Below are 14,984 nucleotides of genomic sequence, written 5' to 3' on the forward strand. Positions count from 1 at the left end.
AGTGTAAAAAATTAGAGCCCCAAGGCATAGGAGGAAGGATAACCATGAGTCCTGGATCCAGAACTATTATATGCTACAAGGTTCTTTCCCCAATGCTTCTGTACAGACTTTCTCTGCTGTATATAAATATTGGGATGTGTCCAAAAATGCAGTTTGCAACTGTTAAAATATAGCAGAACAGACAAATTGTGGAGACAGTACATTTATTGAAACTTAGAATAGTAATAATATGAGCTGGGAATTAAAAAATTTCCGAAAGATTATGTGAAACCAGAGCCAAAGTTTGTGACCATCAACAGCTGAGACACCATTGCTTTAGGAATTAAGAGGTGGTGGGAAAATAGTTATTGTTCCAAATTAAGAGGAAACACTTCAATAAAAACCAAACAGATACCCACAGATGAGTGTCTTTTGTTGTTTTAAACATGATACACTCTATCTAACCAGCAGCAATTAAACTTTTCTCACATGGGACTGCAAACCTAGGCCATTGCTAGCCCTGTTTGTTCACATCTTTTAGTTGATATTAACACACTGGAATAGATTTCTATTGATATATATTAGTCAAAGCATTCCATTCCAGCTAAGAAAACCACAATGCTTTACACCACACAATCCTCCAGATTTTAATTTGGAAATTTCTTCAGAGCAGTGGGAATGCCCTGAAATACTTTGCTGAACTAGGAAATGTATACTCAAAGGACAGCAAAGCCAAGATTTATTAGTACCAACCAAGGGTTCAGTCCAATTGTTATGATGCGACAAACCAAGGCTGAATCCTGCCAAATGAACAAGCACTCAGATGTCATCTACAGAAACACTAAATATATGGCCACTTTTAAAAAGAATAACCCCATTTAACTTTAACACAGTACTGGAGAATCAGATCAGAATGTTATGCCTTTTGCTATACAAACCTAGGCTGGAATATGTCTCTGAATCAACTTACACAGGATCAATTCCCACATTTTCCTGTAGACCTCAAAGTCAGGACACAGTAAACCTGGCCATAGGTTTATATTGTTGGCAGACATCATTAATGAGGAGACAAGCAAGTTCCCATTTATTCATCTAGGTTTTACCAGCTCTTTTCACTCCTCTATTCTCCAATCCAAATATGCCTGATTCCACTCACTGCTGTCTTTACAAATACTTTGAAAAGCTTTTCTGCTTCTAGCAAATATGAAAATCTCGTTTCCCATAATGCAGTTTAAGTACAATTTAAAGCATCCCAGAATCACGATTACTGTTCTAACATTTACATTGACTTTCTGCCTCCCTTCCCGCTCCTCTTCCCAAACTAACCCCCACTTCCCAGATAAGTTGCTGCAAAGACCCTCTTTTTTGAAGGCACCCTCAAAGAGTTCCTGCAGGAACACACAATCCTGACCACCTTTATAACATAGTCCCATCAAAATTATTTTCAATGCCTTATACTAGGTGGGACACAAAGTAGCAGGGCACCCGAATGGAAGCAATGTGGTCAAGGCAGGAAGTGAAAGGTTAAGGAAGCCACGTTCCCACATCCTTCCCGCTCAGCAGGAAGGGCTGGACAAAAGCCAGAAACGAAAACACACACTTTGCTGTTTCCAAAGTTTCTTGGAAATACAGGTCTGCCATCTGTCTCCACACTCACTGGTGAGCAACCAAAAGCCACAGTAGGGAGAAATTGAGGGGGGAAACTCCACCCCCTACCCAACCATTATGCTTCTGGTAAATGCTCATGCCTTCCTCAGAAAGTTTTCCTGCCTTTTCATCCTATCAACCCTTCACTGCCTCCATTCAGAGGGAAGCAACTTCCACCAGGACAAGCAACACTTAAGAAGCGAGCAAAGCCCATGAGCCCTGCCTTCGTTTCAGTTTCTGCTGTAATCCCTTTCCTTTGTCCACCTTAGAAAAATAAAATCAACACTAAGAACATATATAACTTATTTTTAAATTATTTTAAATGTCTTTTAGGAGAAAGACTGCAACAATTTTAAATAGCCCTATGCCATCTCCTGTTGTTTCATGACCTTCAAATCAGTCTGACAGGAAACATACCCCCATTTCTTTCCAGTAAGACTGGAGGGGTGGGGGAAGCACATGGAGAAAGATGGGTGCATCTTTTCACAGCTTCAAGGGCTCCACATTCTCATACCAATAATAAAAAATGTTTTAAAAAGGGGTTCGGGCATTCACACAAGGCAGTGGAGATCACTACGAGCAACATGCCCTCAGCAGAGAGCAGCCCAACCTCAGTAGTTAAAAACGGGAATCACTTGGGGAGAGGCGGCAGGGGAGGGGGAGGTTCTGAAGGTAGAGGGGGCGGCCGTGGTTTATCCACACTCGCAGCAGCTCTGGGGTTCAAGTACTCGCCATATGAGTGTACAAAGTCAAAGGTGGGAGGCTGGGTGGGCTGCATGCCCTGTGCACTGAGCAAGGAGTGCAGCATGTTCACTGTATCCTGGTAATCAATGGCCTGGTTCATGTTATGCCCATTGGCCCCGGCAGTGCTCTTGTCCAGTTTCCCTGGAGCCCCTCTGGTTTTGCTGCCCTGGACAAAAGGGAGACCAGCTGCATCCAAGCTATGCACAGGGTGCTGGGGAAAGGGAAACGGCATGGGGGGCCCTTTTGAATTCTTGCTGATTTTTGGCTGATGTTCATGTGCCGCAGCTGAGGCCTCCTCAGAAAGTGGTCTCTTGCGGAAGGAACAAATTGGGACAAAACCTTTATGGGATGCAATGCCACTTTGGTTACCATGCTTGGAGTCCACTGACCGCTTGGTGCTGGCAACAGGTTGTGCATGTGAATGTTTGTGAGAATGATGGTTGTGGTGGTGGTTAGAAGAATGGACCTTAAGTTTTTCCTTGTGCTCTCCTCGGCTCTTGCCGCTACATTCATCAGAAGAGCCTGGCCGTTCTGACAGAGTCGGCACCTTGATGCGCATTTTTATTTCCTCCGGTTTGGAGGAAGAGACAGCAGGTTTGTCCCCCACTGCAGTCAGCCGAACTTTGAGGGCAGAGGAGGTCTTATCAGGCTTTTCAGTGGGGAGCCGTTCAGAACCATCAGAGCTGCCACCCAATGGGATTTTCAGAATGATGGGAGATGGGTTATTCTCTTGCTGCTGCACATCCCGTTCCCGTTGCTGTTGCACAAGCAGGTTCTGAGCAGCATAGGCGTATTGGGAACGTACATTTGCCTCCATGTTTTCCAGCTCACGTTTCTGTGCAGCTAGTTCTTCAGCATGTTTGGCACGATACTCCTTTAATGATACTTTGGCCAATGGCGCACTTTTAATGCTCTGCTTAGAGAAGGGGCCACTACTGTTATCGAGATGTGGATGATCTGTGCTGGTAGACACTTCACTGGCCCTATGGCTGACCTCCAATTTATGTGATGGGTGTTGAGCCATCCAGCAGTCTGCTGACATCACATCTGTGCCAAGGTCCCCTGGAGAGTCGCCTGCTGCAGCTGAAAGCGAAGCAAGGCCTCCAGCAGTCGAGGAAGTAGACATGCTCATCAGACCTGCAATGGTTGTGTCAGAGGAGCTTCTGGAGATCATGCTGAGAATGGTCTGTTCTGAGAGGCAATCATCATCACCTTGATCATCAGTCTTTGATTTCCTGGCTGCCTGGCAGGCCTAGGGGGAAAAACAAAAGCAGCAGTACCAACTTTAGAATGCCAGATCTCTCTCCTGGACAGACAAACAAAGAAACAAAGGAGCTGCCCTGTTTTGTTGCAGCTGCCCTGTTACGCGATTTCCATGAACAATTTTTTCCATTCACAAATTGTCTTGCAAGAAAATAGAATACATCACATTTCAACAGCATACAACATTTGATCCTGCCACTTTAGAAAATTCTATTATGGGAGAAGGCTGCATTAAGGGGTTTGATATACCCCAGCTTCCTGTCTGATGAAACCTTTGGGCAATTCAGAAAAATATAGAAGTGTGTATGTAGAGAAGCATATACCTCTTGAATATTCATCTCCTCATGGCCAGAAGATATTTATTATACATATATTTCTGCATTACTTATCAAACTGAAGGGCGCAAACAACTTTGCCAAGTCATGCTCAGAGTGTGCAGAGGACCTTACCCGCCAATTCCTGATTCGTTTCAGCCGGTTAGGAGTTTTCTCAAGGATCTGCAGGAATTCATGAGTAAGTTCTGCAAGATAAACACAAGAGCACCCGGTAGTAAGAGGCGTGGAATTTACAAGCCAGAACCCAAAGGGTGCTTTAACTTCTGCCCTTGCCAGCAACAGATGGAGCAGTCCTGGGACTAATAATACTGGCTCAAGTTATCCAATTAATCCCACTTAATTTTTTATTGCCATGCTGGAAACCTTGGTGAGAATGTCCCTTAGAAGTAAGATATCAATGTAATAAAATACCTCATTGTGCATGGGAATGTATTTGACCTTGCTCCAAACTTACCATCCAAGAGTTCCAGAGTTACAGTGCCATCAACGTACTCCCACCAGTGCTTCCCGTCCATGGAGACTGGGATCTCCCAGTTGGACCACTTACAGGCCAAGTGGATGCAGACGCAGGCCACAACGGGAGGGGTGTACTGCAGGCTGAAGGTGGTTAGGTGAAGGCTGACATCACCAGCAGGGAGAGAGAAACAGAAAGCTGTAAGCTCCCAAGCCTGAACGGCAGCAGCACACACAACCGCCCGCTGGACAGACACTGCAAGAAGTGAGCATCCCCCAGCTTTAAAAGCTTTAATCATCCTGCATGGTCAAGCCAGCCCTGCTTAAAACAACACTGTTTTAGCCTTCTTCCACGAGGTTTTCCAGGAGCTCCCGTCAGCCTGGAGCTCCAGGACCCCCATACAGCCAACAGGACAGGCAAAGGAAAAATGCTGCATTTGAAGTTACTATTTTGGGGTTCCACAGGGCTGGATTATCCAATAACACCAGAGAACAATCTCAAGAGATTTGGGCTACTTGGCTCTTTTTCAAAGGAATTTTATTTAACAGCCCAAAAAGTGCCAAAAACCTCCAGATATGACAATCTGATCAGTGATGGCAGGTGATTTTTGCATCAGACCCAAAAGCCAACAGTCAAGCAGTTGTGCCTTAGACAAACTGTAGTTCCCTTTAAGCTTTGGCCAATTCCACAGAGCATCAAATCATCTTGCATGACAACAACCTAATAGGAATGGGCCACAGAAGCCTGTAATTGTGTTTTTTGTTTATGTGTTGTTTGTTTATTTGGAAAACTGAATAAAAATTATTTGAAAAAAAGAAAAGAAAAAAAGGTGCGGAGGAAGAAGCTGTGGTGATGGGACCTGAGGCCCATTCCATCCCCCTCCTTCTGAATAAATTAATCTCCAGCAGAATTAGCACTCTTTGCAAATTACACATCAGCTGACTATATACTCTGCAACAAGGTAACCCAAATAAGCAAATCTACATGTATGTTATTTTGCATTTTTAAAATTCAGTTCCTACAAGTCAATGAGAAAGAAGCAAGGAATTAGAAAGGGAACTCAAACTCCATTAATTGGTCACAGGAAGGCCTATGTATCTACTCTTTGGCTTCTGAAATTTCACAAGGCACAACATATGTCACCAAGCTTCTATATGCCCTACTTTAAAAAAGAATAGTAAAACCCACATGATGCTGACTGCTGTATTAGACACAAAATTCCCTATGTCCTCCATGAAGTACAAAGCTGAAACATTTAAACATTTAAACAGCTGCCACATCTGAATTCAGAGAAAAATGGTTTGTATGAGTGTCCAAAACACTGTCAAGAAGAGTAGTAACTGAGCAATGGTTATCAGAACAAAATCTAAACATGAAATATAAAATCTACAGAACAGCAACCTTTGCACACAATACACTTCCAAAGTGTATTTCAACCATGTTGCAGGGTTCAAATACTGAAGAGGCACTTCTCTTCTGGTGAATTCTAGACTGAAAAAAACCATCTCAAGCCAACAATTTAGCTTCTTCCAAAAGAAAATCTAATTCTTTTCATCTCAGATGAATGTTCACTGACTTCTAGATAGAAAGATTCAATATGATCCACACTTAGTAGCAAAGCAATTTTAGCCTGGAATTATAAATAGCCAGCCACCTATGGCAAGCAAGAATTGTTTCAGGGTAACCAGGCAGGAAACTGCTACCAAAGCTGTTTATTTTTTGGTTTAGGCCACAAACATAGGCTAGTACATGGGCTAGTAGCACTGTCATCTTATTTTCTAGGAGATTTCTTCAGAACAAAACTTTAATTTATTCTAGAGTAAGACATGTACTGTCCTGATATTCAAATGAGCAATAAAGCATTTCTTCTGTAAGTTTAGAAGGATGTTCTTCTGCAATTGTCAAGAACTACATTCACAAATAAAAAAGCTAATAAAAGTGAGCCTTCAACATGTACCTGTTGGTAGCCATAAAGTAGGACGTCTGCGCCAGATCCTTGCTGGCTGAAAGAAAAAAGGAAAACCACGTGTTAGTGCTGCAAAGCACCTCTTTAATATACAACAATATGTTTCTACTGGGAAATAGCTCAGCATATTGAATTTACTTTATGTATACAGTGGTACCTCAGTTTAAGTACACAATTGGTTCCTGAAGTCTGTACTTAACCTGAAGAAGAGTTTTGGATTTGGATTTGATATCCCGCTTTATCACTACCCGAAGGAGTCTCAAAGCGGCTAACAATCTCCTTTCCCCTCCTCCCCCACAACAGACACCCTGTGAGGTGGGTGGGGCTGAGAGACTTCAGAGAAGTATGACTAGCCAAGGTCACCCAGCAGCTGCATGTGGAGGAGCGGAGACGCGAACCCGGTTCCCCAGATTACAAGTCTACCACTCTTAACCACTACACCACACTGGCGAACTTTCCCATTGAAAGTAATGGCAAGTGGATTAATCCATTCCAGACAGATCCATGGAGTACTCAACCTGAAGAGTACTTAACCCGAGGTATGACTGTAATTGGTTCCGGAAGTCCGTACTTAACCTGAAGCATACTTAACCTGAAGCGACCTTTCCCATTGAAAGTAATGGAAAGTGGATTAATCCGTTACAGACAGGTCCGCAGAGTACTTAAACTGAAAGTACTCAAACCAAAGCGTACTTAAACCGAGGTATGACTGTATACTCATCAGCTGTAAATGCCCACTTTAATACTGCCATACTCTGAAAGTTTGTATCCAACTCATTACCACCATATTAAGCCAGGGTAAGGGGTGAATATTCAGTATAGCAACACCCTCTCTGTTTATTTTACTTGTTCCTTTGGCCAAGAAACAATTTGTCGGCTAAGAAGCGCAACCACTCATTGCTTACCTCGCACTAGCTGTGTGCATTTCACCACATGAGTGTGAGGATGGTCTATGGTGATCTCAAACCCTGGAAGAAAAACAGTTGACAGTTAGGTCATGGATATAACATACTTGTGGTTCTACATACCACAAATGCCTCTGGATCCTGGGAGGCAAGTAGATTGCTCATTCTTCCCCATTAAAGCTCATGTGTGTTCAGTTGCAAGCAAGAAGAAAGCACAGTATCTTCCTAGGTTCAAATGAATCTGTTATCCAGCACAAGAAAAGGACAGAAACGTCTAGCTTCTAAAGCAACCATATTCTCTGCTGCAAATATACTAAAATACAACTGAGCATTCTAAATTAGAAAACTAACCTGTATTAAAACAACAGGAAAAGAAAATTATACAATCTACTGGAAGAGGGCTTTTCCTGTCACTCCAAACACCAACAAGCAATGTTTTCCTCTTAAGCAACAGATGCTCACTGAGTAAAAACCTAGTTTTTAAATGGTTTCTTTTGAGGGGAAATGTTTGGCCCAGCTATGGGCTGGTCTGAGAAGTCCCAATAGGCAATCACTCAGGAAAGACAATAAAAAATATTTACAGCATTTGAAGCCTTGCCTTGTGCCAGACAGTAACTACTACCAGCAACAATTAAGTTAAGCAAGTTCTTCCTCTGTGATGTTCTTTGTTTTTATGGGATGGCATTCAATTTTGTTGTACTATATACAACGACAATAAAGTATTTATCTTATCTTATCTTGATGAAAGTGTTACTGGAATAATTTTGTTGTGCCCCTTGCAGCCAGTACTTCTTTGTACATTGGGGACTAAAATTTATATACCACTTGATTGTAAGAAAACCTCTGAGGTGTTTTCAAAAAAGTGTTTGAAATATCTGCATATAACAAGCAAGACTGGGCATCATATCATTCATCTAATTACAGTGAGAGATAGTATCTGTAAACCAAGAGGTTACCAAAGGCAAAGAAATAATATTGTTTCAGCTATCAAAAAACTTTAAATTACTGTAGTTACAAAATAGCAAAAGCTCAACATCAACAATTCATGTCAGTTTGTCTGGGTATCGAGTTTCCACCCTGCATTACCAAGCTAATCATACAATTGGAACAATAGGCTGTCATATTGCTAAGCCTTCAATCCAGAGTCCACTGCATGGAACCTGAACAATATAAATCCTGTTGAAAAAGAACCGGAACCAATTTTTGCATTCATATTGGTTTACAAGAATGTCAATAAATTCACCCTAAACGAAGCATATCAAACAAGTCATAAATTGTGAGGTTTGTCGCCTGGACTGATGCTCTCCCACACTGGCCAGCTGTGCCTCTGCCCTCCAGCTGTGAAGAAGACTGGGATTAGACTCTCCACTCTGCGGAACTTTCCTGGGTCTGAGATTCATGAAGCAGCCCGTCCGCTTGGAAAAACTTACCCAGGGTCTGCAGTATTATGCTCTCTAGAATGACCAGGTCTTGGGCTTGTTGCAGGTAAGCCTGGGGTTGAGAGGACAGGCAGGTTACTTGTGATGAGGCACTCTGTATCAAGCCTGCATATTTCTAACACTCTCTTGGGGAGGCAAAAAAATATCAAGGGGGAATCTTTATCATATTCAATGCCGGAGAGAATTGGCACAAGCATCCCATTCCCAGGAAAAAACACGTTAAGTGCCCAATAGACACAATTCTTGCTCAAGAGGCTGCTCTTGATTCCATAATGGCTTCAAGTGCCATGAAGTTATCAGTGTGTGTTAAAAATTGGCCCTTTCCTTCAATTTGGCTTCAGAATAAAGCTTCCCCCTTGTTGGCAAGGTTAGATGTGCTGGTCCTGTCAGGAAGGGCTGTGGTGAGATGTAAAACAATATGCTTAACAATCCCCCTGTTTGAATGGCAGTGACAGGAATGAATTTCAAACGTTTTCTGTGTCACCATAAGAGGGTGATCCTGGCAGGCAACATCCACCCATTAATACAAACAGTGCTACACATCTAGCTTTAATTCACAACAGTCTAGCAGGAACACACAGGACAGACAAGCTATTTGGCTTACAAAACCCCAGAGCTTTCTGTACTATGCACCAGCAATATTCAAGAACTAATTACTATTGTTCAGATAATATTCCAACAAAGCTGTAGCACTCCAATGAAGTACAGGGGGCTTGCACTGCCAGGAATCGTCCTTTCCCCTCCCTCACTTGTTGAGCACTGTATATGTTTCACAGGTATTCAGTTACTTACCTCACTCCTGGTATCTGGAAGAGCATCTTGAGGATGCAGACAGGCATGAGCGACCTTGATGACATGCTCCAGTTTCCGAGGTTGTTCCTCCACCTTGGCTGCCAGGAAAAGGGCAGCTGGTGCTACAGACTTTACAGAGAAAATAAATATAAATGCACCATCCTCTTTCAAATGGCAGCAAACCTCCTTGGTCTCAAAAACTCCAGAGAAAGTATCTTAACAACAACTTAGAACTGGTAGTTCTACTATTTGAGACTAAATGTCCACAAGCTGAATTGTATACACAGAATTAAAAGATTCATTTGGCAAGGCATCATAACCTGCAGAACATACTGGATTGTATAAAACTCATGCTATAATATGAAAGCTATTAAACAGTAGACAGCCAGTGCTAATTTGGGATATAACTACCTGGGTTTTCACACTGCACAAATTATGCACAATAGAAGCTATAATTTAATGCAGAGGATGGTTTCTGGGAATTATATACTTATTTTTTTTCCATAAAAACATTATCCCTCCAGGTGTTATCATCACCGGAAAACTAAGTTACAAAAATGAACAACTTCTACAAGTTTTCCTGGGGCATTCTACTGCTGATCCTTAAGTGAAGACCACTGATAAGTTGACCTGGATCACCAGAGTCCAAAACTTGATACAGGACTATTGAAACAGAAACCTAGGTTAAAACAATCCAGTTTTATATGGAATGTGTGCCCTGTTAGTTACAGCATCCAAGTTTTAAAATGTATTGCCTCAGGAAGTTTACCTTCCTCTCTTCTTCTTTGTATTTATGCACATCACCAAAATGGTATTGTTCCTATAAGCATTTGACCTAGGTGATGCCTCTAAGTTCATTCATGGATTTGCTATTGCTGTTGCCATTACATTTCACTCTTAACTACCGTGTTTCCCCTTTTTTAAGACACCGTCTTATAATTTTTTTTCCTCAAAAAACACACGGTGTCTTATTTTCAGGGGATGTCTTAAGGCTTGGTGCTCTAGTAGTCAGTGCAATCACACATGACACTTTCTGGCACATGCAGCTTGTGATCCACTATAAATATGACATCACCATCACCACCATCAACATCGTTAGTTATGCATGGACAGAAGTATGTATGGCATCAGGTGCATAATTTAGCTTTTTTCTAAAACGTGTGTCTAGTTCTCATAGAGAATATCCAAAAATACCCATCCAGACCATAAGAAGCTGCCTTAGACCTAGTCAGACGATTGTCAATCTAGCTCAGTGTTGTTTACACTGATTGGCAGTGGCTCTTCTGCAGGATTTCAGGTGGGAAGTCTCTCCCAGTCCTACCTGGAGATTCTGGGGATTGTACCTGGGACCTTCTGCATGCAAAGCAGATGCTTTGCGACTGAGCCACAGCCTGGAGATGTGATGCACACAGAGAACTCAAGTAAGCACAGGATGCTCCACTAATTTCAGTAGAGAGAAAAGATCAATGTGCTCAAGAGAACATGCTAACCCATGGGAGAGCCAGGGCTCCTGCACCCACAATAAATTTCTGCATTGGAGCACCTATCTCCAGAAGGATACACTTCTTAGGGCAGTAAGGTTGGGTGGCTCTTCCTAGCCTCCTGGTCCACCTTTGTGCCCTTCATCTTTGTTCTCCTATTACCACCCATGCATGCATTTCATCCAGCCATTCCACCACCCTCTGCCAAAAGAACTGTAAATTCTCCTAATACTCAAATATCTGGTTAAGAAGAAAATATGCCAATTGAGCAAGTTATGTTAATTAAAGGTATTTGCATACACATTATTGCATACATATTACTGCTTTGCATAATTAATATTAAGCATAGCCCATTTTCTACCATTAACAGAGGGTCTTCCACACTTGATTTTTCTCTTCCCCACTTCGCTTGGAGAGGCGAGAGCCCGAGCGGGAGACGCACGCTCTGCAAAGCTCTGCACTCACTTCATCTGCCCGATGGGAAAGCGAAGTAGGGAAGAGAAAAAGAAAAAAAAACGAAGCGGCTCTTTTTCTCTTCCCCACTTCGCTTGGAGAGGCGAGCGCCCGAGCTGGGAGACGCGCGCTCTGCAAAGCTCTGCACTCACTTCATCTGCCCAACGGGAAAGCGAAGTGGGGAAGAGAAAAAGAGCCGCTTCGGTGTTTTTCTCTTTTTCTCTTCCCCACTTCGCTTTCCCGTCGGGCAGATGAAGTGCGTGCAGAGCTTTGCAGAGCGCGCATCTCCCGCTCGGGCTCTCGCCTCTCCATGTGGCCGCACGGCTCTTTTGCTGCTGCCGCGTTGAAGCGGCTGGGGTCAGGAGCACCCAAGCCAGTGGCCTCATCTCTTCCTGGCCCTGCCAAGGAGGCCTGCCACCCCGCCGCCCGGCGCTGCTGAGCGCTCCCATCCGCGCTGCTGGGCGCTCCCATCCGCGCTGCTGGGCGCTCCCATCCGCGCTGCTGGGCGCTCCACCCGGGCGCTGCTGAGCGCTCCGCACTGCAGCAGCCGGTTCCGGGCGGCGGGGTGGCAAGCTGAAATCACTTCAAACGGCGTTTTTAAACGCCATTTTCCCTCCTCAGGGCTGACTTCGCTAGGCGCGCGCTACAGCTAATCTGTATCTCCGCGCTCTGCTTCCTTGCTTTGCCCGCCGCTGCTGAGCGTTCCACGCTGCAGCAGCTGGTTCCAGGCCCCGAGCTGGCAGGCATGGAGGTATGTCTTATTTTCGGGGTATGTCTTATATTTCTCAAATGCTTAAAATTGCTGCCCTGGCTTACTTTTTGACTACGTATTAAAAAAGGGGAAACACGGTAGTGAACACAAAATGAATCTGCTCATGTTATGTTCTTCTTTATGTATAATTGTTACCAACCTGAAATGTATTTTTAGATCAGAAAAATGAGATCAAATGTTTAATAGAGAGATTATCCCCGCTCTCATACACTCTTCATAATTATTTGGAATCAATTTCTGAAAAATGTGACATAGAATGTAACCTTTAATGATTTCCACCACAATACTCAGCACACACCCTCTTTCTCTTAATCTGCTGGGGATAAGGGAGAATATGAAACATAGCTATGCACAATTCTAACTAAGAAAAAGTAATAATACAAGTGATAGAAATGTATTTTTAATCTTTGTTGAAAGCCACCCAGAGTGGCTGGAGAAACCCAGTCAGATGGGCGGGGTATAAATAAGTAGTAGTAGTAATAAGAATAATAATACTTACATTTCGATGAAATTGAGTAAAAGATTGAACCATGTAGAACCGATGCATGTAGACAATAGCTGTATTGATAGTCAGTTGGGAACTAGTAGCTTGTGGTTAAGGAAAAAGCAGACGAAGGCTTTCCAATCATATTTTTAAAGGGTTATCTGCAAATTGTAGGTTTTAAGGGACTGTACTGCCCCATGTATTCCAATCTTCACAACACACACTGATGCGAATCAGTGTTTTTGAGGTAACGTACATCACACATTAACGAATCCCAGTTGTCTACAAAAGGATTAGCACACTTATCCTTCAGATGCAGGCTTACACAGTTAAACACCAATAAATAAATCTTGGGCTGCAATGCTCTTACCAAGAGTAAGCACCAATGGGACTACCAAATAAACATGCATGGAATTACACTAAGCACCATATGACCTTTAAGTAAACTCACTATACAAAGTCGAAACAAAAAAAAATCCTTCCAGCAGCACCTTAAAGACCAACTAAGTTTTTTATTTTGGTATGAGCTTTTGTGTGCATGCACACTTCTTCACTATACCAAGGCTACAGTCATAACACCACTTATCTAGGAATAAGCCCCACTAAGCACAATAGGACTCATTTCCTAGTAGACCTGGCTAGGATTGTACTGACAGTAAATACAGTAAATAGGCCCTCTCTCTGAACACACATCCAAACACACATACACACACATTAATTTTCCAGGATAAATTACATCTTTGAAATCAGAACCAAGCTTTAAAGCATTGCTAAGGGCTCACCAACATTTACTCTTCCATAATCAAGAAACCTAGTACAGAAAACATTGACGGAACTTTGGCTGCATTTTGGGAAAAAAATATCGCAATAAGTATAACTAGCATTAACCTGCGCAAAAGAGAAATGTACGTACAGGAACCAAGATTTTCCCACCAGCAAATAATCCTCTTAAAATTTAGCTCAAATCTTAGATTCGCAATCACACGCCAAGCCGGCCTGCTAACAAATGAGTGCGCCTTCCAAGTTGTTGCTCAATAACTGCTTCCTGTATCACGGAAGAGTCGGGCCTTGCAGCTCGACCAAGGCTTCAGGGCCTAGTCTTCTCTCCCCAACCCCACCTAGTTCCACCCCACCCTTCTTCACATAGCGGAGTCGACCCTCCGTGGCCAACCGTAAACGCGTCCGAACTCCCACACGCTACCGGGCCAACGCGCGATCTTTGTAGGACGCGGCCTAATAACGTGCCCGGTTCTAAGCCGGCCGCGAACCACCTCAAGGCCCCAGGCTTGGTCTCTCGCCCCAGAGGCTTCAGCCCCGGCTAGGCCTAGCTCGCCCAGCGGCCCAAGCGCGCTTCCCCCACCCTGCTCAACCCAGCCCCAGCCCCAGCTCGAGCTGCCGCGGCCTAGTCCCCCAATGGATACACAGTTAGGCGCTGGCCCATATCCTGAAGCAGGTTGGCTGCCTGCTGCCGGTACGACAGCTCCTTGTCTGCATCGAGCCCCGCGCGCCGGGAAGGGCTGCGCGCTAGCTGCTCTCGGCTGAAATACCAGCGCCCTCCGCCGCCTCCTGCTGCAGCCGCCGCGCCACACACCGCCATGATGGCCGCCGTCGCCGTCGCCAACGACGCATGCGCGTGTAGACGCACGCACCGCGCACCGGCCTACGTCTGCGTGACCTCGCCCAAGTTAGTCGGAGAAAGAACGGAAGAGAATATGCGTACCGAACTTCCGGCAGGCGTGGGGGCGGGGCGATGCGTTGACAGTTACGTTTCAGATGCGTCGGTTGATGCCTTTCATCTCTATGGCGATCGTCGTACGGACTCAAAGAAGCGCTATAGAGGCAAAAATTGTAGAGTGACACGCAAAGAAGAGGGACTTACATGGGCCTTTTTTGTTCGTTTTAGTCTATGCCAGTGTGGTTTTAACCTTCTGCACGTCTTAAATTACGCTTGTAAATTTTTAAGCGATCGTTTCACGCTTCCGCTTCGAGGTCCCCCTTCCCCCGCGCAACAGTCAAGCGGTGTATATATACAGCTTGGCAGCTGCGTGCCAGGGGGCAAATGGAGTCCAGCACACGACCCTCCCTCCCTGGCTGGTAGTGAGAGGGAAGGAGGAGAAATGTGGGAAAGAGCTGGGCTAGGAGCAGACAGAAGCCAGAGAGTGAGAACCATGCTTGATTTCTGCTTGAATCCAAGGCTGTGGCTATGGGAGAAGATCCTCTTCTCTGAGCCCCTCCAACGTAGGCTCAGGTTGTAAATAAGCCCTATATTC

At 44.2% G+C, this 14,984-nt stretch overlaps 1 protein-coding gene across 1 annotated transcript; it reads right to left on the bottom strand.

The window, feature by feature from the left end:
• Nucleotides 1-186: 186 nt before the first annotated feature.
• CCNT1 (cyclin T1) lies at nt 187-14,315 on the bottom strand. The gene is made up of 9 exons (XM_035101154.2): nt 14,136-14,315; nt 12,730-12,811; nt 9,525-9,653; nt 8,724-8,784; nt 7,294-7,356; nt 6,380-6,425; nt 4,423-4,586; nt 4,083-4,153; nt 187-3,622 (listed from the first exon to the last, which is right to left on the bottom strand). Exons 1-9 carry the CDS (start codon nt 14,309-14,311, stop codon nt 2,258-2,260), a joined length of 2,157 nt encoding a protein of 718 aa, XP_034957045.1. The 5' UTR covers nt 14,312-14,315; the 3' UTR covers nt 187-2,257.
• Between the last annotated feature and the right edge of the window lie 669 nt (nt 14,316-14,984).

This window comes from Zootoca vivipara, chromosome 2 (assembly GCF_963506605.1).
Source record: "Zootoca vivipara chromosome 2, rZooViv1.1, whole genome shotgun sequence".
Lineage (NCBI taxonomy): Eukaryota > Metazoa > Chordata > Lepidosauria > Squamata > Lacertidae > Zootoca > Zootoca vivipara.